Source organism: Diaporthe batatas (genome assembly GCF_019321695.1).
Source record: "Diaporthe batatas strain CRI 302-4 chromosome Unknown Contig00009, whole genome shotgun sequence".
Lineage (NCBI taxonomy): Eukaryota > Fungi > Ascomycota > Sordariomycetes > Diaporthales > Diaporthaceae > Diaporthe > Diaporthe batatas.
In genome coordinates this window covers 1,033,141-1,058,644 of record NW_025408556.1, presented here as the reverse complement: position 1 = coordinate 1,058,644, position 25,504 = coordinate 1,033,141, and the positions used below count along the sequence as shown (strand labels likewise).

Sequence of the window (25,504 nt, the reverse complement as noted above, 5' to 3'; positions counted from 1 at the left end):
GAGACACTGCCATGCTCCAAACCGCTGATCCGTGACACCGCTTATTTTTAGGAGGGAGATGATCCTAGGACTTGGCCCAATAACAAATTAGTTGGCGTAGTAATGCACAGCCCAAGCTCCCGACGGCATATGCATTCTGACATCAAGAGCTTTTGCGCATGTCAGGAAAAGACAATTTGCTCACAACCAGGCTCTCGGGAACCGCGAGTCCGGAGCGCGCGGGAGCAGACACACTCTCGCCCTCCAAGGCTCGTGCACTGGAAGCTCAACAAGCGATGCAAGCGTTGTATATATGTAACCCAGGGCGCCTAACAAGAGTTCAGCTGTCGCACAGGGGCGGCTTCCCCAAGAACCAGTATGTCACAGGGTGACACCCGATGCAACGGGCGGGTGCGCAATGTGGGTGAAGCGCCGGCAAGTTGGAGGGAGAATGCTTGTATTGTATCTGCACTGCACAAGACCCCGCCGAGTGTGAGAGGCTGGCGTTCAAGCAACACATCCGCATAGCAAAATATCCCTGTACCTCTCTTGCTTTGGTGAGCTCCGAGTCTGCTGCTCCTCATGACGGGTTCGCGACCTGGAATGGAAATTTCACAAAATAAACGCCGGCGCTATGCAAGAGACCATGCTCATACACGGAGAGAATGTGCCGCGGCTTGATGCGAGCACCATGTCTGTCTCCTCCGATAACTCTGAGCTACTTCTGTCTTCACTTCAACGACGCCACCATGCATCAGCATGCCAATCCCGACCGGGCAGACCTTGTGCTCTCCACCACCGAACAGGAGCTCAAGGCTGGGAAAAGAGGTAAACAAGAGTGTACTGGCTGGAGGGAGCACGGCTTGGCCCATATTCGACATTCGGTAAATAACAGCCAAGACCTCCCAACAAGACACCGAAGATCAGAAACCCTCAAGAATTGCCGATATGGGGAAACGCAAACTTTCAGAGTCATATGAGAGACCACATCCGGGCCCACTCAACACCACATCGGCAGGAGTACCACAAGCAGAACGGAGGACACACAACATGCGCCTTGACGTCAAAACTCGGAATACAAAACGAGCTGGGCAGTGATCGTCAAGGGTATCCTCCACTTCAGGGTTCTACCTCGCATCCTGCGCGAGTGGCACAAGAGCATGTCCGTGTGTGAGCAAGACCTCTGCCCTGCTCATGTGCAGTATTATGTTCTTGAAGGCTGATGCAGGTCCTCTGCCCCTGCTTTTGTGCGGCATTATATTCGCGAGGGCTGACGCAAGTCCTCGATGTGGAAGTCTAACTGATTGGAATGGTAGACGTGGCCACCGGGGTGCTTGGCGTCGGTATACAGACCGTTAATGCTGTGCTGGTGGAAGGTGGAGGATTGAGTGCAATGGAGGATATGGTCGAGCCCAGGTGGGTTCGTCAGTCGGAAGATGCCGTAGCTGAGCGGTGTGTTAGCCGAGATCCGCACAACCGTTGTCATACAATTAAATAGGTAGTATGTCCGGGAGGACATGGGGTGCCGAGGACTTACGAGGGCTCGGATCGTGGGGCACAAACGATTGCGATACTCTCCGGCATCATGACCTGGTAGCCCGACTGCGTATGCAAGTCCCGCGAGCTCATGAAACATGTTTGAGTTGGATGAGTGTGGATCCACCCAAACACCATGAGGTCTTCTTTCATGCAGAACTCGATCACCTCCTCCTCGTTGTCCGTCTCGCAGGTGTCGGTGGTGCACGTTTGTTTCGGTATGATGAGGGTGCTGATGAACAAGGCGTTGTTGACTGATGTCCCGCACAGTATGCCGCACATCTCGAGGCCCTTTCTGGTGTTTGGAGAGGCAATGGTAAGAAATTCATGGCGCAGACGATCCGGCAGGAAAACAGGCCGGATAGGAGTACCATTCTCGAGGTAGGCTGCTGGCCTGAAAGTAAAGCGCTCCTTGCGATCCATCGACTTTGGTGGCAGCTCCGGAGGCTCAGGCTGTGCGGTGGTGGGTGATACGTCGTGCGCTGAGCCGAACGAGTCAACAGGTTCCTTGCTTGGCCGTGGAGGCGCTGAACGTGATTGGTAGTCTTCCTTCGCTGGACGAGGAGGGGGAGGACGAGGACGACTGCCGCGGTATGGGTCGCCGATGGAGGGCTCGTACTGGGGCACCGAGGATCTCGAGATGGACGGGTATTGGTACGATGGCCGCCGGTCATAAGTGCTGTAGCTGTTCGGCCGCGGTGGGTAGCTGCCGTCGGAGCTGGGTGGGCGTGCTGCCTGGTCGGTCTGGTCCAGCCTGCGGCGCGCAGCATCCATGTTGCGCCTGATGACATCGCCATCATCGCGTGCAGCGCCTGGTCCGTCTCGAGGGGCAGTAACGTCCCAGTCGTCCCAGAGCCCAGCGCCCCGTCGTGCCTGCTCTTCCTCCTCGGAGATGCCAGCCTGGCGGGTCGCCTTACGAGCCGCATCCCGGCGCCTGATCTCTCGCTGGGCCAGGTCGACGGCCAGGTCCTGATGCTCCCCTGCGTCCAGTAGCTTTGCTCGGACCTTTGGGTTCCACGACAGTGCCGGGTCCCTCGCGGCCTGTCTCTCGTACGGGGACTTCTCTCCCTCGAGCCTAATCGAACCGTCAGGTTGGCTCGCATGTATCCTGACCCACTCGTCGTGAGCGTCCGTGATCTGGGGCTTCAGCTGTTCCAACGTGTCAAAGACCCTGGGAAGTCCGATAGTGAGGGGTTTCAGGGCGCGTTTGCCGTCGGAGGTCTTGGCTTCTGGATGTTTGGGCAGGTGGTCCATGACAAGGGTTGAGTACCGGAGGAGGAGGAGGTAGGCCTGGCTCATGTTGCCTTCTCGGGCGTACATGTTGCCCTGGGATGGGACAGACTATTAGCAGAGAAGGCGCGACTCGGCAGCGGAGGACGACGTCCATACCTGGCGAAGGAGGGTGTCTGCGGCGCGCAGCCATTGTTTGAGGCCGACTAGACTGTTGAACTCGAACTTTCTGGCCTCGACATCGATCTCCTTGACGCTGAGCGGCCGGTCCGGCAGGGCCCAGGTGGTGTTCATGGTGGGCGACCCGGCTGCCCTGTCGGGTCAAGTCAAACAGTCTGGCAACGAGGAAGGCTGGGTGAGGTGATCACTTCGGGGTTGCGGCGCGTGTCATAATGCGCCAGGAAGCGAGCGGGAAACGAACGGTTGGGATCAGGGCTCGGAGGAGGCGGGCTGGACTCAAGGGACTCGAGGCAAAGCCGAAGTGGTACAATCAGCCCGTCAGTCCGTCAGTCAGTCAGTCAGTCAGTAAGTCCGTCCGTCAGTCCGTCAAGTCCGTCAAGGGCAGCCAGACTCAAACTGCCTGGCTACACACTGGCAGGCTTGAAGCACGCGAAGACCGACGACATCAACAGGAAATGCAGGAGAGAAGAAAGAAGGAAAGAAAGAACAAGGAGGTAAAATTACAAGCGTTATTGCTGCGGCGTATAGACTGAATGATGTTGCTGCTGGTGCGTTTCGACGATGGTTGTCAGTTAATTAATTTCTGGGCCGGCTCGTGTTGCAGATCAGGCGCCTACGCGTGGGTGCGACGCCGATTAGCAGGGCGAGCTTAGCTGTCATGCTGCGTAGGGAGGTACGACATTGTTAGGGGAGCTTGGCCGAGCAGCCCCGCGATCGACCATCGCCCAGGCCTGCCGCCGGGGAATATCTTGGCGGGGTACAACAGCACCCGTCCTGCCGTCCTTGACTACCCGCCTGGCCTGTGCGCTTATCTGGTATCAGATGCTGAGGTAAACATGTGGATACTTCGGTACCTAGGTACCTAGTAAGGGGGGAGGGAAGACAGACAGTTAGGTACGTATTGTTACATACTTAAGTATGCATACTTCAGTATATCAATATATATTTTTGTGTACATATGTTTGTAATTTTGTGGAAGAATCTTGTCAGTTCTCGGGTTGTCTCCTGTAATTGGCAGTACTTCTCGCCGGCGAACTGTACCCTGCACACGAGCAGAATTCATGTATTTCTGATTAGCCAGAGATATTACGGTGTTCAAGATGTCCTGGATGTCGGAATACTAGGAAGAGCTACTCGCTGGAGCAGTCGAGGCCTCATGCAGCTACTACAACAGTAAAATACGGAAGATACGGAGACAAAGAAAGAAAGAAAAGTCAAAAGTGAGATGAGATCATATGATTTGCTCGGGATGCAGGACCAGAGAGTTTTGCAGTGGATCTGAGAATCAAAACAAGAATTTGAATTCTCCAGGTCAGGGCGGACCAGCAAGAGATTGCGAATAATTCTCGCGATATCTCCCCTGCCCGACTCGCAGTGACGAGGCAGACATGCAGACATGCAGACATGCAGGACATGTTGACATGGCCCTACCTACCGCCAAGTGGCCCTGGCAGGCGGCTGGGTGGCCCTGGCTGGCCCTGAAGGAAAATGCTGTCCAGTGGTGCAGCATTCCAGGCCTTCAGGCGGTCCAGGCCCTGCTGAGTGCGCTCATCTCCGGGGGGTCGGGAGAAACCGGAACGCAGTCTCTTACCACAGGCAAGCGCCTGGGCCACATCGTCCTACTTCTGTAACCTCCGAACAGCCAACTCTGACGCTCACTGGGCTGATGTCCCGACTCTCACACGCACTCGGTGATGCGCACGTCTCTGCGGTCCTTGTCTTGGATTTGCCCACTGCTGACTCTCTCTGGCTGTGCTGGCAGGCTGGGTTGGTTGCTCCTGCGCCCAACCCGCGGCGCCCCCACGCAAGGGATCCCATTCATTGCAGGTGCAATCTCAGGCCAGCCCTTGGAATTGTTTCTGCACGCCGCAGTCTTTCGATTCTGCCTGTCATGCCACGCCATCCTGAGGCTCGTCCCGCCTCGGAACATGGCCGCATACTTCCGTGTGTATGCGTGCCTGCGTGCTACAATGCCTTCCCGGCCCTCATTAGACGAGGCTGCAAGGCTGGCACAAGACAGCTGGCAGTACGATATGATATAAAGCATGTCCTCTCCTCAGGATGACTGCCAGTAGTCCCCAAGGCAGCTCATCATAGAAAGTCAATTCCCCATAAACCGTATTCATCCTTGTCATACACATTCGATTCGACCTCTTGAGGTGTAAGACCGATAGGGACAGACAAGCAGAAAGAAACCCCAAGACACCATAAATATGGATACACAAAATTTCAACGCAGTTCTCGATGCCAAGTGCCGAGGTATGGACAACCCCAACCCCCTTCTTACATAAAACACCACCCAAAACTGACAACCGCACAAGAAACCATCGAGACATCATACCCACTCTTTGTCATCCACCACAACCATGTCACCACCATCCCAGACGAGACCATCTTCCACCTCTGCCGCTGCATCTTCGCCTCGGCCCTGCAGAAGCTCCCCGTGCAGAACCAGTCCGCCATAGACTTCCTGTGCCTGCGCAAGATGCTGTCCGCCGTCTTCGACGAGGACCACCGCGCCTTTGTCCTCGACGAGCCCGACCCGCGCCTGCTGGCCACCATGGACGCCGACGCCAAGGCGTGCATCTTTGCGCAGGCCGTCGCGGGCCTGGTGTACCTCCTGCGCAAGGTCGCCACCTGCAGCGTGACCCTCTCCCCCGAGGTCCTCGACGCCAAGCTCGCGCGGTTCGCCGCCGGCGACGAGCGCAGGGTCATGCTCGACGCCATCGAGAAGAGCCCCGTGTGGTCCAACTGCTTCGAGAAGGCCCACATCGGCAACATGATCATGGACGCCGTCAACGGCAAGGCCGTCGCCGGCGCTGACGTCGTCTCCGCCGCGGCGGACGACAACAAGAAGCGCGGCACCGGGGTGGTCTCGGTCGTCGAGCTCGGCAGCCCCAAGCAGCAGGACGTGGCCGAGAAGCAGCTGTGGGACGACGGCCCGCACCTGCAGAGGAACTTTGGTGTCCCGGATGTCTTCCAGATCATGGTCCTCAACTAGACAGGAGGGGGAGGTGGGACGCACAACATGCGTGAGCCCGCACGAGGAGACCGGGATCGGGACGGCGATAGACTGCAACTCGGAATGGGGGGAAAGGAAGGCGCACTAGCATGCATCGGAGTTTGGGGCCTCGAATTTTAGGTGGAGGGATTTGTATTTTCAGAAGGGCATGGCCTCATCTCCCATCCATGAGCACGGCGTTGGGTTTGGGACTGGCATTGTTTGGTATTTGCATTTTAGATCTGGGCACCTAGGACCTTTTGGATGAATAGAATGCCTCACTCTCAACAGCAACAAAAGATCATATCCACTCTCAACTCTTCTTCCGGTCGGGTCACACGCGTGACAATTGTGTGGGTGTCCTCTTCACGTGTAGTTGTACTCCCGTAGGTGAAGCGTCCGCCTTGATACCCTGGGCCCTCGGGCTGTTGCTCGAACCTCAGCCAAAAGCCCCATCACATGCCTACTCGCGCATAGCATTCAGCAGTCCTCACCCTCCAGCTCGGCCGTTCACGCCTTGGCCGCCCCGGCAGCGGCAGCGGCAGGCTGCTTGCCCTGGGCGGCAGACTGGGCGGTGGTCTGGATCCTGATGATGTCGGCCTTGACGCGCTCGAGCTTCTCCTGCAGGTCCTTGATCTTGTCCTCCTGGCGGGTGATGTCCTGGTTGATGAAGTTGAGGCGGCCGTCGACGGTGGTCTCGGCGTCGACCCTGTCCTGCTTGAGCAGGGCCGGGCCGATGAGCTTGTAGATGGCCTCGTCGTCCTTGAGCTTGGCGAACTCGCTCTTGACGCCGTCGTTCTCCTGCTTCTGGGCCTCGAGCTTCTGCCGCGACGACACCACCGTCTGCATTTCTGCCTGGGGTGTCAGCGGCTTGTTGGCCTGGCGGCGGTGGTTGGCGACGGGGAGGTGCACGCTGGAGGAGTGCACACATACCTGACTGTAGCTTTGTGAACTCCTCCGAGAGGGCCTGGAGCTTGGCCTGTGCCTCCGAAGCCATTTTGAGGGGATGTGTTTGTCAAAGGGGCCGTGGGCGGTGAATGAGTGAGGCTCAGGGGTTAAATCCAGGTCAGGGTGAGCGATGAGTTTTGCGGTGGTTGATCTTATCCTCAGGATCTCTTGGCAGTGTCCAAAGTGGTGTTGCTGGTCTGCTGGATTCTCCTGATGCAACTGATGCAAGAAAAACCTGAGTGGGATGATGCTCAATCGGTTTTTTGTCCCTTTGAGTCGCAGGCAAGAGGTCAATATCATTGTGTATCTACTGTAGGTACTCTATAATATTTTCCCGACTAAGATACTCAAGTGCTCCAAACGGGCACTGCCCACAGTAGCTAGACACTCGGGTATTTTCTTTTATAAATGTATATGTATGTTTTTTCTTCAGATATGCAAGTCTTGACTTATTTCCTGCTGCTACCGAGGCTGCTGCAGCACTCTGGATCGGGTCCAGATCTGGTGCTTCACAAAGGCTTTGTTGCCCAAGTGCTGCACGGAGTACACAGTAATAAGTGCCCAGGTGTTATGGATCCCCTGGGGCAGGTAACGTCACTGTGCAAACTCCAGCCTGCCCGCCCAGGCCTCTCTCTGCCTCTCGGCCCTTCAACCCCGCCAATCCAAAAAGAATGGCGTGCCAAGGCCAGCAAGACTCCAGCTCGAAACGTCCACTCGTCTTAGGCCACACTGACTTGACTGCAGGGCATCCAGTCTATTCAGTCTATTCAGTCTACTCACCTGCACCTCCTCAACTGGTCCCCCTCGGCCCTCCCTCACACACGCGCCGAGTGCGATCGCGACTGCGACCCTTAGCTTATTGTGGTGTCGACGTCCTCATCCAGCGGGGCCACTATCAGCTGCTCAACTGCTCCACCTCCGGCCGTCTATCGTCTCAGTCCTCTCTCCCCCTCCTCCTCGAGTCGACTCCCCGCCACCCCGGCCCTCCCTCTTCGAGCAAGCAGTGTGACGACCACCAAACACCAAGAAAAGGACCGCACCACCAGCCAGCCAGTCCATCATGTCCAACACCGACTTCCTCGGTCGCGCAATCGACCAGGTGCGCAAGGCCATCGAGGCTGATAACGCCGCCCAGTACGACAAGGCCTACCAGATGTACTACCAGTCGCTAGAGCTGTTCATGCTCGCCCTCAAGTGGGAGAAGAACCCAAAGTCCAAGGAGATGATCCGCACCAAGACCGCCGAGTACATGGACCGCGCCGAGAAGCTCAAGGCCCACCTGTCCGACGCCGACGCCAAGCGCAAGAAGCCAGGCATGGTCGGCGCCAACGGCTCGTCCACCGCCGGCACTGCTAAGGGCAAGGAAGACGGCGAGGACGGCAACGGCGCCCCCATCGACGAGGACAGCAAGAAGCTGCGCAACGCCCTAGCCGGCGCCATCCTGCAGGACCGCCCCAACGTCAAGTGGGAGGACGTCGCCGGCCTCGAGGGCGCCAAGGAGGCCCTCAAGGAGGCCGTGCTGCTGCCCATAAAGTTCCCCCAGATGTTCCAGGGCAACAGGAAGCCCTGGAAGGGTATCCTGCTCTACGGGCCCCCCGGTACGGGAAAGAGTTACCTGGCCAAGGCGCTGGCCACCGAGGCCAAGAGTACCTTCTTCAGCGTGAGCAGTTCGGATCTGGTGAGCAAGTGGATGGGAGAGTCAGAAAGGTATGTGCTTCCTGCCACTTCCCGTCGGCAAATATAGCAGAGATATGTGCAGAAAGGAGGGGAGGGGGGGGCAGTGTGTTCCAAGCAGGTCAGGAGAACCACCGAGGCCCGCTAACAGCAACCCACGCACAGGCTCGTCAAGCAACTCTTCAACATGGCCCGCGAGAACAAGCCATCCATCATCTTCATCGACGAGGTCGACGCGCTGTGCGGCCCCCGAGGCGAGGGCGAGTCGGAGGCGTCGAGGCGCATAAAGACCGAGATGCTGGTGCAGATGGACGGCGTCGGCAAGGACTCCACCGGCGTGCTGGTGCTCGGCGCGACCAACATCCCCTGGCAGCTGGACGCGGCCATCCGGCGGCGTTTCCAGCGCCGCGTGCACATCTCCCTGCCCGACATCGCCGCCAGGACCACCATGTTCAAGATCGCCGTCGGCGACACCAAGACGAGCCTCAAGTCCGAGGACTACAGGGAGCTGGCCAAGCTGAGCGAGGGCTACTCGGGCAGCGACATCGCCGTCGCCGTGCAGGACGCCCTCATGCAGCCCGTCCGCAAGATCCAGCAGGCGACGCATTTCAAAAAGGTACGTTTTTTGTCTGCTACAACAGATCCAATTCAGCCCACATGGGAGCGGTTGCGGGTTCTTGGTTCGCTAATTCCGCGCTTTTCGCAAATTAAATAGGTGAACGTCGACGGCGAGTCACGAGTGACACCCTGCTCGCCGGGCGAGCCCGACGCGATAGAGATGACGTGGGAGGAGGTCGACACGGACCAGCTGCTCGAGCCCATTGTCGACTTCAAGGACTTTGTCAAGTCCATCAAGTCGTCGCGGCCTACGGTATCACAGGAGGATCTCAAGAGGAACTCAGAGTGGACACACGAGTTCGGCAGCGAGGGCTCATAGTCTTTTTGTGCCGGGCGGGCCAGTGGTGGGCACAGCAACAAGGGCACTCTCCCACACGGAATACTACACCAGCCAGGAGGGCCATCCTTAAGCGAGGCGGGCCTCGAGCCTTGCCAACGTGATCTGGGGTCATTCAGGTCGGTAGAGGAGAGAATTAGGTGCACTCGCGCGTGCGGGAGGGGAAGGGGGCAAGTGAGGCTGCGTGGATGGCGCACGCAGCTATAACTGGCTTGGATGGAGTCCATCTGGATGGGGGGAAGACTCGCACCGGCGAGCGCTGGGTCAGGCGGTGGCGGCGATCTTGTGGTGGTGTGTGACGTGGATATCACGTTAACTCGAGAGGCAAGCAAGCGAGCGAGCGAGCAAGCAAGCAGACGGGCGTCGCGGCGTTAATCTTCTGAGCGAACAAACAAAGCATAGTGGTCGGCTTGGGCAGGCCGGATGGGAGGGTCGATACATTTATGGCAAGGAACTGACAAAATAAAAGAGAGTGGTAGCCTGTGTAAAAAAATCCATGATAATCATCAAGTGTGGGCGTCGGGTGCGGTGACCACCGCAACAGTCGGGACTGCTGCCAGATATTGGACTTCTTTTTCACTGGATCTTGCATTCTGCAACTGCCACAACTGAACGGGTATGAGGTTTGATTGATTGATCGATCATGTGATTGATTGTACAACAGGATATGTCAACCCAGCCAGCCAGTCAGTCAGTGGGCCTGAAATAGGCCATGATCGAGGAAAGAGGACCGAACCAAAATGAGATGCAAGCACGAAAAAAAAAAAATTGGTTCCCTAACTCCGATGCCGATTTTCTCCCGCACGCCCTCGCAACTCCGAGATGAACCCACGAACAAGATCAATAGGAATGGAAATCACCGCACGAAGCCCACCAGATATCTCAAGATCCCACATCCCCACTGTGTCTGGCCTGCTTCTTGGGAGAAACATGGGCCTTGGCCCTGTCCTCGCACTTCTTCTGGCCCTTCAGGAGCCGCTCCTGGGCATCCAGGATCTTGTTGTGCGTGGAAGGCGGGGTGAGGGCTGGCATGTAATCAGCCTTGCTTTTCTTTGCCCTCTTGTCCCGCCGCTCCGGCTGCTGCGCCCTCTGCTCAGCTGCTTTCACGGCGCGACCAGGACCAGATTCAGGCAGGCTCTTGGGGGACTCCAAGACTCCGACCTGTCTCTTTTGCCCGCGGGACTTGGGGGTTGAGGGTTCAGGTAGGCTTTTCGGGATGTAAAGAGGCTTATTATCAAGAGGCGAAGCACTCTAGGCCTCGACCTTCTTGTCCTTCTTCTTCTTCTTTTCCTTCTTGTCGCCATCTGCTTCGCTCTTCCGCTTCTTCTTGTCCTTCTTGTCAGACTTTTCCGTGGGCTCGTCGATGTCCATGGCCTCGCTCTTGCGCTTCTTCTCCTTCTTGTCCTTCTTTGACTTCTTGCCCTCCTCGGCCTCCTGTGTGGGGTGGGCATCGATCATCTCAGTGTCAATAGCAAGGTCGTCGTTGCCGTCACCAAGGATGGCCTTCATCGCGTTGCTCATTGCCTCCTCGTTCTTGATTGGCTTCTTGCCGGTGGCGTAGAACTCCAACCGGTCCTCAAGCTGTTGCCTCAGGACCTCGCCGAAACGCGCTGACGGGTGCTCTGAGAAGTTGTCGATACGCGATGCCATGCTGCACTTGTTGGCGAGATATCTGCTGATGCGACCCTTCACCTTGGGACCGGCGCGTCCGATGAAAGACGACTGGTAGATCAGACCGTACTTGGGTGTAGCACCCTTGGTCTTAAGGGCGCGAAAGAGAGCCTTCTCGGCACCGAGAATCTGGAGGGTCGAGGCAGGGTATTTGGCAAGGTTGGTGAGCGAGCCGGCGTGCGAGATCAGGCGGGCTGCGACGGGGGTTCCGAGGATGCACTGCAGGTTGGGGGCGACCTGGCCCATCTTGGCGTCCAGGGAGTTGGAAAGCGATTTCCTGTAGTCGGCCATCTTGGCCACGGAGGTTGCGAAGGACTTGACCATGATCATGTCGGACTCGGTGATGTCGAGACCCATGGAGATCTTGGCAGCGTTGATAATGTCCTGAGCCTTCTCGCCATCGTCGTCAATGACGGCGGCGATCTCGTGCAGCTTGTCATCGCTCAGGGTCTTCTTGTCGCCAATGGCGAGGACCAGCTTGGCGTAAGTGCCGTTGTCGGAGACGATGCGGACCAGCTCGGGGAAGTGCCAGCCGTACCACTCACGGACACGCATGGAGCCCTGGTTGATGCCCTTGTCGAGCGCATCCAGAGTCGCGATGGCCTGGATGATGTGGTTATCGTTCTTGTGGACGCTGAACTTGACCTTTGCGCGCGAGTAGGCGTGACCCATACCGAGCTGGGCACGGCCCAGGTCACCCTCCTGCAGGCCCTTGAGCAGCTTCTCGGCGTGGACCCTGATACCACGGAGGAGGTCGGCGACAACCTCCGAGGTCTCGCTCGTCTCGCACTCGACGCCGCTGAAGGTGGAGCTGATCTCGCCAGCAAGCTTCCTGTCTTGGACACCGAGGACGATCTTGGACTTCTTTCCACTGGTCTGGGGGAGGTTCAATTCGAGGATGGACTTGAGGTAGTCGGGCATGATACCCTCGGAGATGAGGTTGACATTTTCAAGCGTCTCGGCGGCATTTCTTCAGAATCGTGTCAGCGACCAGGGCCTACGGCAAAGTCCATGGGCCATGGGCCATGGGCCGCGAGTCGCCGTGGGGAGCAGCCTACCGGTATGGGGTGAAGTTGACGAGCTTCACGTGTTTGCTGAAGGTGGCCAGGTTCTGGAGCGAGTTCTGCACCTCTTTGAGCTGCAGACCAACGCTGTCGGCCTGGTTGACGACCTCGAAGACGGCATAACCAGCCGCCGACTCGTACAGCAAGTAATTGATGTTGGCCATCTTGATGGGAGGAGCTGGCAAGACGGCTGAGGCAGTAGTGCTGCTGCTTCTGCTGCTGCTTACAGAGTGTGGGTTGTCGTTGCTTCAAAACAGCCGGCAGCTCGAAGGGTTTTTTTTTCCTCGACGGTCTGAAATTTCTCTCCCGCTGCAATTGGAGCTGCACCAAACCGGCCGGCTCAAGGTGGGACATCCTAGTCCGCGCCAGTCCACCTCCACCTCACTAGCGTTGCGCTCCCCACCCTGGTCTGAGGAAGGAACAGTCTTCACAGCTGGACGACAGCTGGCGACCAGCTTGGGCAGCCACGAGGTACAAAGGTACAACTGGACGGGTGGCACGGCTTGGAGCAAGTCGAGGAGAGTGTCGTCATCTCCCGAACGGCCGCCCATTCCAGGCTGGGGCTCCATCGTAACCAGCAGCTAAGCCACTCTATCACCACTCACACCATGTCTTCTGCCTCTCCTCCCCGACGTCCTTTGTACGTTTTCGACATCCGAGCATCACTGGCGTAGAACAAGCACAGGCTCTTTCTTGATTCGTGTTCTCTGTGGTGCATCGCATCAGCTTTGGCTTTTTACCCCAAATCATGTTCGACAAACTCAAGGAGAAGGTGAAGCATGGTATGTTCATAGCGGGTCTTGTCCAGTCTGTCTGATATATTGTCACATCATTTGCTGCGGCGGAAGCTGCCATCCAACGGTCCTGTCCTCCCTGGTCATACCAATCGAATCACTTTCCCCCTGGCACAAGAGCTGTCATCGCCCCCGATCTCCCTGTCAAGCCGGCTAGCCGCCGCCCCTCCGTATTATTATTAGCTACGCCACAGTACCTGCATACATCCGCACCCGCTCATACGTACCCCACGAGGCTGTGACACTCCTCAGTTCCCTCTTCGCCATGCCAGATAGAGGCCGCCTGTTATCCATAATATCCGTATTCCTTGTCTTTATAAGCGTCGTCCTCTTCATCCAGGCCCAGCAGATTCCTCTTCTCCAACATAACATTCAGGAATTTGACAACTCTTACTACCAAGGCCTCAACTCCCAACACATGCCATCCCCAAACAACACCATGGGCGGCGGACCAGTAACAAAAGGCTACCGAAGCGTCGCATACTTCGTCAACTGGGCCATATATGGCCGGAAACACTTTCCCTGGGAGCTGCCAGTCGAGCATCTTACCCATGTCCTTTACTCTTTTGCAAATGTCCGCCCCGAGTCGGGAGAGGTGTAAGTTCCCGGTCGCCATAGTATTAGTCCTCAACCTTGTGATAAATAAGTACGAAGACTGATGCTCTCAACAGGTACCTGACCGACAGCTGGGCGGACCAAGAGATTCACTGGGATGGTGACAAGTGGGAAGACGGGCACAAGCTGTACGGCTGCCTGAAGCAACTCAACCTCCTCAAGCGCCGCAACCGCAACCTAAAGATCCTCCTTTCCATCGGCGGTTGGACCTATTCCTCCAACTTCAGACAGCCCGCATCAACGCCCCAGGGCCGAGCCAACTTTGCCAGATCAGCCGTCAATATTCTGAAGAATTACGGCTTTGACGGATTGGACATCGACTGGGAGTACCCGCAGAACTCGACCGAGGCCGCCGACTGGGTGGCCCTCCTCAAGGCCTGCAGGGAGGAGATGGACGCCTACGCCCGCACACTGCCCCCCGAGCCAGGCCACGGCGGCCCCCACCACTTTGAGCTCACGGTAGCCTGCCCCGCCGGCGCGCAGAACTACGAGAAGCTGGACCTGCGCGGGATGGACCGCTACCTCGACTTCTGGAACCTCATGGCCTACGACTACGCCGGCTCCTGGGACCAGGTGGCGGGCCACCAGGCGAACCTGTACCCGAACCGGAACCACCCCAACACGACGCCCTTCAGCACGGCCGGCGCCCTCGAGCACTACACCCGGCACGTGCACCCGTCCAAGATCGTCGTGGGCATGCCGCTGTACGGGCGCGCGTTCGAGAACACGGACGGCGTGGGGAGGCCCTACAGCGGCATCGGCGAGGGCAGCTGGGAGCGGGGCGTGTACGACTACAAGGCGCTGCCCCTCCCCGGCGCCCGCGAGTTCTACGACCACGACAGCGGCGCCAGCTACAGCTACGACCCCGCCCGGAGGATGATGGTCAGCTACGACACGCTGCCCATGGCCAGGGACAAGGCCGGGTACATCAAGAACCACGGCCTCGGCGGCGGCATGTGGTGGGAGTCGTCGTCGGACCGCAAGGGCAACCAGAGCCTGATCGAGAATGTCGTTGACGTCTTTGGCGGGCCCGGCGCGCTGAGGAGGGATATCAACCAGCTTGAGTGCCCCGAGAGCGAGTGGGAGAACCTGAGGAATGGGTTCAAGGATTGAGAGCCGGCCGGCCGGCCGGCCCTTCACAGCGTTTTCAGAATGTGTTTAGATGAGCATTACCTCGTGCATGCATGCATATAGCCAGAATTGTCTACAATCCAGCCAGCCTTTCTCGAATTGTGCACGCACCATCCTGTTGTCCCGAGCCGCGACAGGCCTTTTCGGGGCGGCATCCAGACGTCTGAATGCCATGCACACTGTGTGTTACCGGGGGTTGGATGCTCAATGGACATACGATGCTGAAGTTAATGGCGACCACACTGTGAATAGGTTGAGTGGGGTTGGACCAGGCTCAAAATCGGCGATGGTCCTTCTGTGGCTCTGGCGTGTTGCAAGACCCCGAAGGAGCAGGAGGCCGGTGAGGTGGTACCAATTAGTAAAGAGTTGTGGTTGCCAGCGATCCAAGTTCAGGAGCCTGTTGGCAGCTGGCTACGGAATTGTTGAAGCACAAGAACATCACGTGTCAAGACAGGGCAAGAATTTTATGTTGTGATCGTGACCTTCATTTCGGTATATTTCCCATCCACCAGCCAAGAGTAGGTCTGCATGCCTTCGTGTGCCAGAGGCGGCAGTTGACAAGTACTAGATGAATCTGTGACCACACCCATGATGCCCCGTACCAGCATCAGAAGCCCATGGATGCGCAAAAGTGCAAGCTTTTCCCCGTCCCTGAAACTATTGACCCCGTTGCTCCGTTTTGTCCGTCCATGAAACCGAAGGAAACCGTTTATGAGGACTTCTCGAAGACGTAGGTGAGGTGGCAGCGACCGCAGTATTGACGGTCCTTGTGGGCGGCCATGAAGACACCGGCACCGCACTGTGAGAGGGAGAGAGCAGTTAGCATCCATTGTCATGCTTCGGCGTGTGGAATCTCGATCCAACTTACAGACTCAGCGGGGCACTCGCGGCGGAGACGCTCGATCTTGCCGTCGCTGTCGACCTTGTAGTACTTGAGGACGGCCAGCTTGGTCTTCTTGCGCTTGTGCTTGATCTTCTTGGGGGTGGTGTAGACCTTCTTCTTCCTCTTCTTGCCACCACCACGCAGGCGCAGCACCAGGTGGAGGGTGGACTCCTTCTGGATGTTGTAGTCGGAGAGGGTGCGGCCGTCCTCGAGCTGCTTGCCGGCGAAGATCAGACGCTGCTGGTCTGGGGGGATGCCCTCCTTGTCCTGGATCTTGGACTTGACATTGTCGATGGTGTCGGAAGACTCCACCTCAAGGGTGATAGTCTTGCCCGTGAGGGTCTTCACGAAGATCTGCATGATGGGCTGTCCTGCTGGCAGGAAGGAGGAAGGGTTAGAAAAAATCACGGCTGAGGCAGGCTGGATTTAAAAAGTGCAGGCTTGGGTGTGGGAATTTGTGATGTGGGGCGCGCGATAAGGGGACCCCCAGTGGGAAGAGAGAGAGAAAGAGAGCGATAGAGACGTCAAGCAGGCAGACTGCTGTAGGCCCCAGGCGCTTGCTCTCTCTGATCCCAACTGGAGTGGAAGTGCAGGAGAAAAAAAAAACTGTTGTGGTGGCGATCACCTCTCGCAAGCGACGAGATGAGGGCCGGGTATCATGGGAAGAAGCAAACAAGACGGGGGAATCGAATGGTGCAGTGGCATGGTGGATCATGAAGGGGACAAGAAAGCCGCGATGCCGTCGAGCAACAACATCATCGTGTTCGAGACGTACCTAGGGTATTATCCCGTCATAAGCCAGTCCCGTGAAGATGTTCGTTGATGGAGAAGGGGAGGGGAAGAAATTCGAAAAACCGCCAGCCATCTGAGGATGAGATTTTTGGGGTGGTTTGGGGCGGTCCCAGGCCCTGGTTTCTGCGCTCTGGCCGGTGAGGCCCGCCTCAGGCCAATGAGCTGCAAGAGGGTGGGTCCCACGTGACGACCTAGGGCACCCGCGACAAAATCGGGGAGCTAACAGCAGCATGCGACGAGACTCGGCGGGGTCTGTTAAGGCGAATGATTTCACAGTTGTGGACCTCCGTTTTTACCCTGGGACTACCGCCCGCCGCAGCAAAGCAAACCTGCATTAAATTTCCAGCAGTCGTATTTCGATTCCTCTCTCTCCCTCCTCCAACGACCAACACTTAACGATCTTCGTCAGCCAAAGTCGTCAAGATGCCTAAGAAGGTACGATTCGCTCCCACAGACAGTCAGCCTCTTCAGTCTTCAATTCGAGCCGTCACGATGGTCTCCATGGCTCAATGCCACAGATGGGATCGTGCTTGCTTGGTTGCTACCAATGCATCACATCCTCTCTGTTGCGCTTTCTGCCTGGCCCACCGACCTCAGTCTCGATTGAACACGCACCCCACCTGATCAATAGACGCTGACCTGCCACTCCTCGAACAGAGAAAGAACAACGGCCGCAACAAGAAGGGCCGCGGCCACGTCAAACCCATCCGTTGCTCCAACTGCTCGCGATGCACGCCCAAGGACAAGGCCATCAAGAGATTCACCATCCGCAACATGGTTGAGTCTGCTGCTATTCGTACGTCAAGACGGCAGGGCCGGTTCTTGCCAATGCTGCTACGCCGGCTCAGCGTCCTCTCCCCGACCGTGCCACTCTTTGCTAACGAGCGTCCTCAACAGGTGACATCTCTGACGCCTCGGTCTTCGCCGAGTACACCGTCCCCAAGATGTACCTCAAGCTGCAGTACTGCGTCTCTTGTGCCATTCACGGCAAGATCGTTCGGTACGTTTGTCCTAGATGGAGGACAACTGTGTCTGGCGTGGTGCGGTGGCCGCCCTCTGGGCAAGCCCTGCACCTGCCAGACACAGGCGGCTGAGAAGAACCTTGGCGGCATACGAACTCCATCTCCATCTCCCCCTTCCGACCGAAGAACACATATGCTGACAGGAACACCACAGTGTCCGTTCGCGTGAGGGTCGCCGCAACCGTGCTCCTCCCCCACGTGTCCGATACAACAAGGACGGCAAGAAGATCACTCCCACCCAGGGTGCTAAGACCTCCTAAGCGGGCCTGAGCAGATCACTGGAGGCTGGTTGTTGATTTCTCTCCCCGGGTCCAACAAAAATGATTATTTGAGGGTCAAGGGACAAGGGTTCTGGCATGGACAGGCAGTCGCACGACTTGCATGAAATGAATGCCACGGTACGGTTGAACGGCGTCTGGGGCCGCTCTCCTCTATAGGCAGCGAGCGGCGTTAGGTTCAGGTTCCCGTAGCTTCCGTCAAAATCAAAGACACGTCGCCCGTGTGGGCAAAAAGAAGAACCACTTCCTTCTGCTGTTGCATGTGTTCTCCGTGAAGACGTGATGGTCCGCATCACCGAATCTCATCGTATCCTCTCCAGCTCAAACAGCAGCCTCCTGGTCTTTGGGTCGTCCCAGGTCCTCTTGCCGTCATTGACACTTAGCCCTTCGTCTAGCTCAGCCTTGACGTCCCACCGTGTCCCGGTCCCCGCCTCCACCTCCTTCACGAGCCTCTCGAAGCTCTCCACGTTGTGCTTGTGCGTCCCCTTGTTCGCGCCGCCGACAGTGAGCGTCTGCGTGGCAACGCCGTCCAGGTTCCCCGTCGCCTGCCCTATGATGAGCACGCCAGGCTCGTCGCGCAGCAGGGCGATGGCGTTTTCGAACGCGGTCAGCTGCTGCTCCCACGTGAACAGGTGCAGGATCATGCCCAGCTGCACGACGCTCAGCTTCCCGCGGAACTGAGCCAGCGAGGCCGAGGCCGTGGGGCCTTCCTTTCCCTCCTCCCCAGCCGCCCGGGCAAGCGGCTCGAGGATGTCAGCCTGCACCATCGCCACGTCCGCGGGCGAGTCACGGAACAGCTCGTACCCCAGCCGGATGAAGGTGGGCGAGAGCTCCGCGCCCGCCACGGAGCCCGGCGGCGCCCCGTCGTGGATCAGCTTGCGCACGTCCTGGCCCAGGCAGGCGCCGACGTCCAGGAACGCAGGGGTTGAGGGCGGCGCCGGCGACGACTTCAGCGTCACCAGCAGCCGCGCGTACAAGTCGCCGCGCGGCCGGGCCGAGAGGTTCAGCTCCAGGAAGCGGAACTGGCCCAGGCACGGGTAGTGGTGGACTTCCCAGGCCTTGTTGCGCTGTGTTGTTCGCGATGACGGTCGTCAGTGGACAGTCATGAGCCGCGGAATTCAGGGACTCACGATCTGCATGACGTGCTCGTCGACGTCGGCTGCGGGGACGCCGCTGTATCTCACCAGGAGGTCGCGGAACGCATCTGGGACCACCACGGTCTCGTCGAACCAGAGCTTGCTCCGCTCGGCGGTGGCTGCCGGAGGTTGCCATGCTTTGGGCCCGGCATCATCATCCGCGGGCGGCCTCGATGCCATTATTTCAGACCGGTCTTGATGTATCAAGGCGGATGTTTAAATTTCGAATGTTTGCCGCAACTTCAGGAGGTCCTATTTGGATAGGACATGACAGCTGTGACAGGATAATCATGATGTACGAAGTCCCCGTTGACTTTAGCGTATGCATGACGACCACATCAGGGTGCCGGGATCCTGCCCGATGTTACAATAGGGTCACGGCATTCTCGAATGGGTTGAGCTACTATTTGCAAGTAAATAGGCGCCATACTGCCAGTGCCGTTCGATTTCTATATGGTCTGTGGCCATATTAGGGCAAACATACCGTACCGGGAAAATAGGGGCTTTGGCAATAGTTCCTTACTAGAATTAACGGTTATATCTATAGTAATAATTCCTTTTTTAGTAATAGATAATCTTTAACTTCTAATTAATTAACTAAATAGATTTCTTCCTACTTTAAGATTAAGACTATTTAAGAAGGAATTACTTTATAAGTCTTCCTTATATATAGATAAGCTTAATATAAGAAGAAAGCTAGTTTTAAGTTTATCCCTCTATGTACTTTTTGATTCCCTACTTCTTCTCCTTCTTTATAGGTAACGATATAAAGATTCTATAGTATGCCTTCCTCCTACTCTCTTTCCTTACCTCCCTCCTTACCTCCCTCCTTACCTCCCTCCTTACCTACCTCCTTACCTCCCTCCTTACCTCCCTCCTTACCTCCCTCCTTACCTCCCTCCTTACCTCCTTCCTTACCTCCTTGCTTACTACTAGAGAGTTAATCAGAAGCTAGTATTCAGAGGAGGAACCGTTGCCTCTCGGGGAACCGTCAATTCTGGGGCTTTGATTGGGCCCCCTAGGCAACCGTTGCCAAAGCCCATAGAACAACGGTACGGTAGGAGGCTCCCGAAGTCAAAGGAAATCACAAGGTTAATAGAAGCTCGTCCAATGCTAATGTGAAATTCAGTAATGTAAGTATCACGCATAATAATGATAGGTACCTGGGGACAAGAGTGGCAGCAAAGAATTAATGAATCTTCATGACTTTCGGAAACGCCATGAGGTACAATTGGGCACTGGGACCATTTTCCAGGTGATATTTCCACATTAGGCGAGTTCTCCCATGACTGCTGCCTTCGTCGCCTTGACTACCAAGCCAGGAGTCCTGCCCTGTGCCGGCTTCGTTAGTCAGGTTGACTGGTAACGTAGTGTGAAGCTGTGGTGGCGATGTCTGAGCTAAATCAGCTACGGAAAGGTTCAATGTTGTTGATGAGAAGTTCTAGACAGTATTACCTACAGTTGAGTTTACCCTCGCGAACTAGGCTGAAGTATTCCAAAATGTAGTCCATCTCGCACTGTTTGATTCTAGACTGGAAGTTGAACAGGCGCTTCGCCGCTGCTCTGGTTCCAGTCTCAGCACTTTGCACCACAGATTTCTAGATGAATACGGCCTTCAGACTCACTCGCTAATCTCCTGATACACACATTCCCGGGTCGATCCACTGGTAACAGTTGCGGCTAGGTCCTCTCCAGAGAAGAGACTGGGGCCAGTCACGGCCATCATCTGACGAAAGTGGCGGTCGTCAAAACCATGCTCGCCTCGTCCGGTCAGGACGTGAGCGGCAAGAGAAGCAACACTCTGCAAGCCTTGTGAGCACATGTGATGTGTCGGTTTATAGTAGAGAATCAAGTGCTTACAGGAAGCGCAACGGGGGCAAACTTATTATGCCTCAGGCCAAGAGGCAGAGTCAAAAAGCCATCGTTGCGAGCATGAATTATGCATTGCAGTAGGTGGTCGATACAAAGGGCAGCCCTGTAGAATTTGAGCTTACAGTCAACAGTGTTGGTTTCGGAAATGGCGCCATCACCCACCGAATCACACAAGGTGAGTGATTAAGACCGAACTGGCCAATCTCTGACAAGACAGCAGTCTCCATCTCTAGGAACTCTCGCATACGCGGCTGCTTCTCCTTGGTGGCGTATTCGGCGCCAACAGAGCTGATCAGCAGGAGATTCCGCACGCCGGCCGTCTTGGCGGCTGTGACAAGCTCCAGTGTGAGGTCGAGCTTGTCCTCGTGAACTGGAGGCACCACGCAGATCGTGTCGCAACCCATCACAGTCAGGTCGTTCACAAGGCGCCTCCCATCACCGGGAACGTGTTGGTAAACTCTGACTCCGTCATGCTGGAGCTGCTGGGCCTCGGCGGATGAGGTCCGCAGGGCTAGGCCACTGAGGAGGAGAAATTTCTGGCTTCAAGTGCGGGTAAGTGTCAGCGATGGGCGTACCATTGGAATCTGGAGCAATTTACCGGAACTTTTCTTGACTGTGGAGGTGCTGCGCGATGCAAAAGCCGGCCAGGTCGTCCACTGCGGTGATGCAGATGCTACGCATGTCATCCATGATGAAAATGACTTCCTAGGTAAATTCGAAGAAAGACCACGTTTGCTTGTTTGCCTGTTGGAAGAAAAGTGAGGATCGTGATGACTGGAAATTACGTGGAGCTGCGCAGAGCTTTACGATGTAAGACTTCTGGATACAGTGTTCTGAAACCAAACCTGAAATTGAATCTGAACCTCTGGATATGTTTTGATCTCGGTAATTGAAAGACGAAGATGGGGGCCTTGAACTTCAAATGTTGACAGAAGTAAATTAGGAGGAGCGAGGGAGACGGAAGGGCAGCACTTCTTCTCCCAAACAGAGGATCAGGTACATATTGTCTTCAAGATCGCTGTTTCCTCCACAAGTGCGTTTTCCTCCCACGGGTCAGTTCCTTCTACAACTTAAATTCCGCATAGAAGGTACCTAGGTAAGTACCTAGGTAGTTGTTCACTTCAGAAAGAGGAAACTACCTAAGTACCTAGGTATCCACATGTACGCTTTTAAGACGCACTCGCAAATGGGGGATATTGGGATTGGGTCGGTAGTCACCATGATCGTCTCTTGATCACCTCAGCAGGAACGGTCATTTTTTAGTGCAGCAAAGTACGTGTAGACGAGAGTAGGGCTTTACAGGTCTTTATATATATCCCATCAAACAACCTCCCGTCAGACAACCTCCTATCAGACAACCTCTTAAAGGACAACCTCATAAAGGACAACCTCCTATCAAACAACCTCCTATCAGACAACCTCCCATTACCACAACACCACTCACTCTCACCCAATACCTCCCATACTCCTACCTCCTAATAAGTTAATTAAAAGGGAGAGTAAATTAGAGAAGAGGGAGGGCAACCATAAGAGCACCCACATTAGCAAAGGGGGCAGGAGGTAGGCATAAACCTAAAGCAATAAGATAACAACCACACCTAGTAAGTCGATATTAAATTACAACTAGGAAGCAGTATAAGCTATCCTACTCTACTAACGTCGGAAGGTAGCCTAATAAATGTATAGTTTTGGCGACTTTGAATCAAGTACATCAATCAGCTTCTCAAAACGACATTACAAGTGCGAACAGAATTGGGCAGTCCAATTATCAAGGAATTGTCCAATCCCAAATCATCCTAATGATCACCTGCAGCCATTCAAACGGAGGTTGGATGTGGTATCTTTGAACAGCGCAAAAACCACTCTCCTTCCTAAAGTTCCGCACCATTTCCACCGCAGCACGGTCATGCTCGGGCAGGACCTGATATTACAACTACTTAAGTACCTTGCGGCTCCTCACGGGTGGTTGGCACTTGTTCTAGATCTCAGTCCGCTCAGATCCGAAGGCCACAGGAGAACTTGGAAGGACCGGGCGAAATGAACTTGGTTCAAAGTCCATGGGCCTGGAGTTCCTTGATGTAATTTTACACGATCGCAAAGAAGCTACCTTATAAAGATCAATTGATGTACTGCAACCACTTGACAGGACCACCGATTCTGTTGTTCCGATGATGCAAGTTTGAGGGACGCTCAACTGATCCTGGAACTGGTCACACAACATTATCAATCATATCAAGTAGACAGTGAGTGTACCGGTCTCAGTATGATCAATACTGCCGGGGAGACTGACAAAAGAAATAGATGTAGAGTAGAGATTTAGTTCTATCAAGCCCCTCACTCCCATTTGATGCTTAATAGATTTGGATGCCCTTGCGTGCCCTTGCGTTCCCTATGCGCATAGGAAGAACCGCCTTATAATAAACCTTCATGTCAATCCCGCTGAATATGACCATGATCGGTGATGAATATAATCTCAACATCGTTTTCTCCTAAATTCTCATCTTTGCGTCGTTATTATTCCAAGCCTTTATCTGAGCAGTGCATAAAACTCATAACAATTAGAAACATAATTAGAACCCAGCCACTAAGCGTCTATGTGGTACGAGCAGATGACGATCACTTATGCCCTTCCACGCCGCATGTTTGGTATAATGCAAACTTAACGAGACAGCGGGTGCGGAAGAGCTACTGGATCTAGGCCAGTCACCTGCCGAGACCTGTATGAAAGCTGCCCCGTGAAATCCCCAGGGTGCCTGACGGCGATCTTCGTTATCACTGATGGCTGCCGAGGTGCTCACGTGGCAGGCGTGCATACAAATAGACACATGCAGGAGACAGAAACAAAGATATCCCTCGCTACCGTATTTACCGCCCTTCCAAAAAAGCAAAACGACAAAACCTTCACAAGCCGACAAAACCTTGCCGTTCTCGCGGCGGGTGTGTGGCGGCCGGACGATTGCCTCCGAAGCCTCGGCGCAGCCGGACGTATGCTTTAGGACGGCACGTCCGGCCTGCATATTGTCGAGCCGGGGGAGCCTGAGATTCAACTACTACAGTCCTGAACACTTTTTGAGTCCGAAAATTTTGATACTTCTGGGGGTTTTCCTTTTTGCTTCTTCTTCCTCTGAACCCGTTGCGGCAGTCCGTGTTTCCCGTCGTGCATATGTGAGAAATGGGGTTCCAAGATTGCGATGAATCAGCGTCCCGAGGTCCCTTCTCAACTGCCGGGACGGCGGCTGTCATCGATTATTATGCGTGGGGCCCGACCTCGTCTGGTCTACACCCGTCCTGCCAAACGCCCCGCGTCATCATGCACAGGCAGTCTCAACTCCTTCCCTCCCGCGTTTGCGATAGTCCGGTCTCCAGCCGGGTGCAAAAGAACGGATAGCCCTAAATGTGGCTCATGCTCTTTTTCTCTCTGTCTCTCGACTGTCGTGTTTAATTACTGCATCCAGCAGCTGGTCCGATCTCTCCAAACACCGATTGCTGAGGGACTATTGAAATTATGCCGCGATTGGCCGCCACTTTTCAACAATGCCATCTTCCGATCGATGGAAAAGAGGGAGATTCACATGTAGCAACGGTGCTGGGCCCCCCTGAGGCGTGCATTTTGTCGCTGAGGCGTTTTCTCGCCGGAATACTACTGTAGAGATGCCCTCCCGTGGTTTCTGCCTCGTCCAGTCAGCCAGTGACGCACGACGATGTCGATATCCCCAGTCGGCCTTGCCAATAAACCGTTGAAGAAATCACCCAGGTGGCTATGTGTTCCTCCCTAGAGTTGCAGGCGGGAAGGGGAGCGATCGTCCCAGTGCCGTCTTAAGAACTACCGGCGGCATGGCGTGACGAGATCGGCGCCGGGCAGCTGGGTATTTGCAGACCCGCTCCCCCCAACCAAGGCGTGTTTCAATATCCCGTGCAGGATATCGAAACAGAAATCTGCACCCTCCACTTCCCGCCTTTCCCTCTTGGGAAGGTCTTTGGTCCGCGGTTTCTGAGCTCCTAGTGTACCATACTTCCACTCAGAGCGGTGCGAGAGTTCATCTCGGAGTTTTCGGGGTCTCGAATCTCGCTCAGGAACCCAGCCACCCCTAGTTCGCAGAGCCGTCCGGACTTTCCGAGCAGGCACGCGACAGCCTGGGCATGGCTTGTAGCTGAGGGGACAGACGCACTGTGCTGAGGCAATTGGAATCGTTAGAGATGGCCACACGTGCTTAGTCGAGGAGTGCGGTGCGCTCGGGAGACTGACTCATTGGCTCACAAGTCACATGCGGTCCTCCGAGGCAGAGAGGAATTCCAGCATGAGGCAGTGGCCAAGGCTATCTGTAGACCTACTAGTACGTCACTGAAAGCAAGTCTATATTTGTAAAAGGCTTGAATGTTCCGGCTGGCTGGCGAATAACATCGTATGCTTGAATGGTGAGCTCAGCTGTTGAGAGGAGCCACGGAAATGTGTGCTATTCCTTGTCTTTGTTATCATGGTGTTCCTAGGAAACTGTAAGAAAGGGATGGCAAGATTCAAGCCACGAATCGGAGGCCTCATAGCGATTGATGAATTACTCAACATTTATTTTTTAAATAGTATGGTTCATACCCTAGACACAGAGCAGCAAGTCTGCTCAAGTGAAATGAGTGGTGACGCGGCAAGTTGGAACTCAACCATCCAAAGGCTCAGAACAATGAATCAGTCGATGCATGAGTATTCCACAAGACTTACCACACCACATTAGAGACATCTAGACCTGG

At 55.5% G+C, this 25,504-nt stretch overlaps 10 protein-coding genes across 10 annotated transcripts; 4 read left to right on the top strand and 6 right to left on the bottom strand.

Annotated features, from left to right (window-relative positions):
* Positions 1 to 1,234: 1,234 nt before the first annotated feature.
* KVR01_008067 (uncharacterized protein) lies at positions 1,235 to 3,039 on the bottom strand (the record flags this gene model as incomplete). The annotated part of the gene is made up of 3 exons (XM_044785837.1): positions 1,235 to 1,424; positions 1,517 to 2,841; positions 2,905 to 3,039. 3 exons carry the CDS (start codon positions 3,037 to 3,039, stop codon positions 1,235 to 1,237), a joined length of 1,650 nt encoding a protein of 549 aa, XP_044643045.1.
* A 2,099-nt stretch (positions 3,040 to 5,138) lies between these two features.
* On the top strand, positions 5,139 to 5,926 carry KVR01_007813 (uncharacterized protein; the record flags this gene model as incomplete). Its single annotated transcript, XM_044789696.1, has 2 exons — positions 5,139 to 5,184; positions 5,247 to 5,926. 2 exons carry the CDS (start codon positions 5,139 to 5,141, stop codon positions 5,924 to 5,926), a joined length of 726 nt encoding a protein of 241 aa, XP_044642791.1.
* A 510-nt stretch (positions 5,927 to 6,436) lies between these two features.
* KVR01_008134 (tubulin-binding prefolding complex subunit YKE2) lies at positions 6,437 to 6,923 on the bottom strand (the record flags this gene model as incomplete). The annotated part of the gene is made up of 2 exons (XM_044781375.1): positions 6,437 to 6,777; positions 6,860 to 6,923. The coding sequence occupies 2 exons, from the start codon at positions 6,921 to 6,923 to the stop codon at positions 6,437 to 6,439; spliced, it is 405 nt and encodes a 134-aa protein (XP_044643112.1).
* Positions 6,924 to 7,456: 533 nt separating this feature from the next.
* Positions 7,457 to 10,014, top strand: KVR01_008206 (AAA family ATPase VPS4). Its single transcript, XM_044782835.1, has 3 exons — positions 7,457 to 8,581; positions 8,714 to 9,164; positions 9,264 to 10,014. The coding sequence occupies exons 1-3, from the start codon at positions 7,935 to 7,937 to the stop codon at positions 9,483 to 9,485; spliced, it is 1,320 nt and encodes a 439-aa protein (XP_044643184.1). The 5' UTR covers positions 7,457 to 7,934; the 3' UTR covers positions 9,486 to 10,014.
* A 98-nt stretch (positions 10,015 to 10,112) lies between these two features.
* Positions 10,113 to 12,552, bottom strand: KVR01_008188 (snoRNP complex protein NOP56). The gene is made up of 2 exons (XM_044791657.1): positions 12,233 to 12,552; positions 10,113 to 12,144 (listed from the first exon to the last, which is right to left on the bottom strand). Exons 1-2 carry the CDS (start codon positions 12,400 to 12,402, stop codon positions 10,755 to 10,757), a joined length of 1,560 nt encoding a protein of 519 aa, XP_044643166.1. The 5' UTR covers positions 12,403 to 12,552; the 3' UTR covers positions 10,113 to 10,754.
* Positions 12,553 to 12,629: 77 nt separating this feature from the next.
* On the top strand, positions 12,630 to 15,264 carry KVR01_007974 (uncharacterized protein). Its single transcript, XM_044794860.1, has 2 exons — positions 12,630 to 13,629; positions 13,704 to 15,264. The coding sequence occupies exons 1-2, from the start codon at positions 13,298 to 13,300 to the stop codon at positions 14,758 to 14,760; spliced, it is 1,389 nt and encodes a 462-aa protein (XP_044642952.1). The 5' UTR covers positions 12,630 to 13,297; the 3' UTR covers positions 14,761 to 15,264.
* KVR01_007694 (ubiquitin-ribosomal 40S subunit protein S31 fusion protein) lies at positions 14,854 to 16,641 on the bottom strand. The gene is made up of 3 exons (XM_044783844.1): positions 16,437 to 16,641; positions 15,647 to 16,032; positions 14,854 to 15,577 (listed from the first exon to the last, which is right to left on the bottom strand). Exons 2-3 carry the CDS (start codon positions 16,019 to 16,021, stop codon positions 15,488 to 15,490), a joined length of 465 nt encoding a protein of 154 aa, XP_044642672.1. The 5' UTR covers positions 16,022 to 16,032; positions 16,437 to 16,641; the 3' UTR covers positions 14,854 to 15,487.
* A 235-nt stretch (positions 16,642 to 16,876) lies between these two features.
* KVR01_007703 (uncharacterized protein) lies at positions 16,877 to 17,735 on the top strand (the record flags this gene model as incomplete). The annotated part of the gene is made up of 4 exons (XM_044784029.1): positions 16,877 to 16,888; positions 17,111 to 17,249; positions 17,351 to 17,453; positions 17,630 to 17,735. 4 exons carry the CDS (start codon positions 16,877 to 16,879, stop codon positions 17,733 to 17,735), a joined length of 360 nt encoding a protein of 119 aa, XP_044642681.1.
* A 235-nt stretch (positions 17,736 to 17,970) lies between these two features.
* On the bottom strand, positions 17,971 to 19,161 carry KVR01_008234 (uncharacterized protein). Its single transcript, XM_044792657.1, has 2 exons — positions 18,884 to 19,161; positions 17,971 to 18,820 (listed from the first exon to the last, which is right to left on the bottom strand). The coding sequence occupies exons 1-2, from the start codon at positions 19,067 to 19,069 to the stop codon at positions 18,056 to 18,058; spliced, it is 951 nt and encodes a 316-aa protein (XP_044643212.1). The 5' UTR covers positions 19,070 to 19,161; the 3' UTR covers positions 17,971 to 18,055.
* Positions 19,162 to 20,235: 1,074 nt separating this feature from the next.
* On the bottom strand, positions 20,236 to 21,451 carry KVR01_008240 (uncharacterized protein; the record flags this gene model as incomplete). The annotated part of the gene is made up of 6 exons (XM_044794283.1): positions 20,236 to 20,282; positions 20,349 to 20,452; positions 20,515 to 20,690; positions 20,750 to 20,864; positions 20,924 to 21,301; positions 21,360 to 21,451. The coding sequence occupies 6 exons, from the start codon at positions 21,449 to 21,451 to the stop codon at positions 20,236 to 20,238; spliced, it is 912 nt and encodes a 303-aa protein (XP_044643218.1).
* Between the last annotated feature and the right edge of the window lie 4,053 nt (positions 21,452 to 25,504).

Coding starts and splice junctions, on each gene's coding strand:
- KVR01_008206 (XM_044782835.1), top strand. CDS start 7,935: ATGTCCAACACCGACTTCCTCGGTCGCGCAATCGACCAGGTGCGCAAG. Junction 8,582..8,713: donor TGGATGGGAGAGTCAGAAAG/GTATGTGCTTCC, acceptor ACCCACGCACAG/GCTCGTCAAGCAACTCTTCA. Junction 9,165..9,263: donor AGGCGACGCATTTCAAAAAG/GTACGTTTTTTG, acceptor CAAATTAAATAG/GTGAACGTCGACGGCGAGTC.
- KVR01_008188 (XM_044791657.1), bottom strand. CDS start 12,402: ATGGCCAACATCAATTACTTGCTGTACGAGTCGGCGGCTGGTTATGCC. Junction 12,145..12,232: donor GTCAACTTCACCCCATACCG/GTAGGCTGCTCC, acceptor ACGATTCTGAAG/AAATGCCGCCGAGACGCTTG.
- KVR01_007974 (XM_044794860.1), top strand. CDS start 13,298: ATGCCAGATAGAGGCCGCCTGTTATCCATAATATCCGTATTCCTTGTC. Junction 13,630..13,703: donor CGCCCCGAGTCGGGAGAGGT/GTAAGTTCCCGG, acceptor TGCTCTCAACAG/GTACCTGACCGACAGCTGGG.
- KVR01_007694 (XM_044783844.1), bottom strand. CDS start 16,021: ATGCAGATCTTCGTGAAGACCCTCACGGGCAAGACTATCACCCTTGAG. Junction 15,578..15,646: donor GCGAGTGCCCCGCTGAGTCT/GTAAGTTGGATC, acceptor TCCCTCTCACAG/TGCGGTGCCGGTGTCTTCAT.
- KVR01_008234 (XM_044792657.1), bottom strand. CDS start 19,069: ATGGCATCGAGGCCGCCCGCGGATGATGATGCCGGGCCCAAAGCATGG. Junction 18,821..18,883: donor ACGAGCACGTCATGCAGATC/GTGAGTCCCTGA, acceptor CGAACAACACAG/CGCAACAAGGCCTGGGAAGT.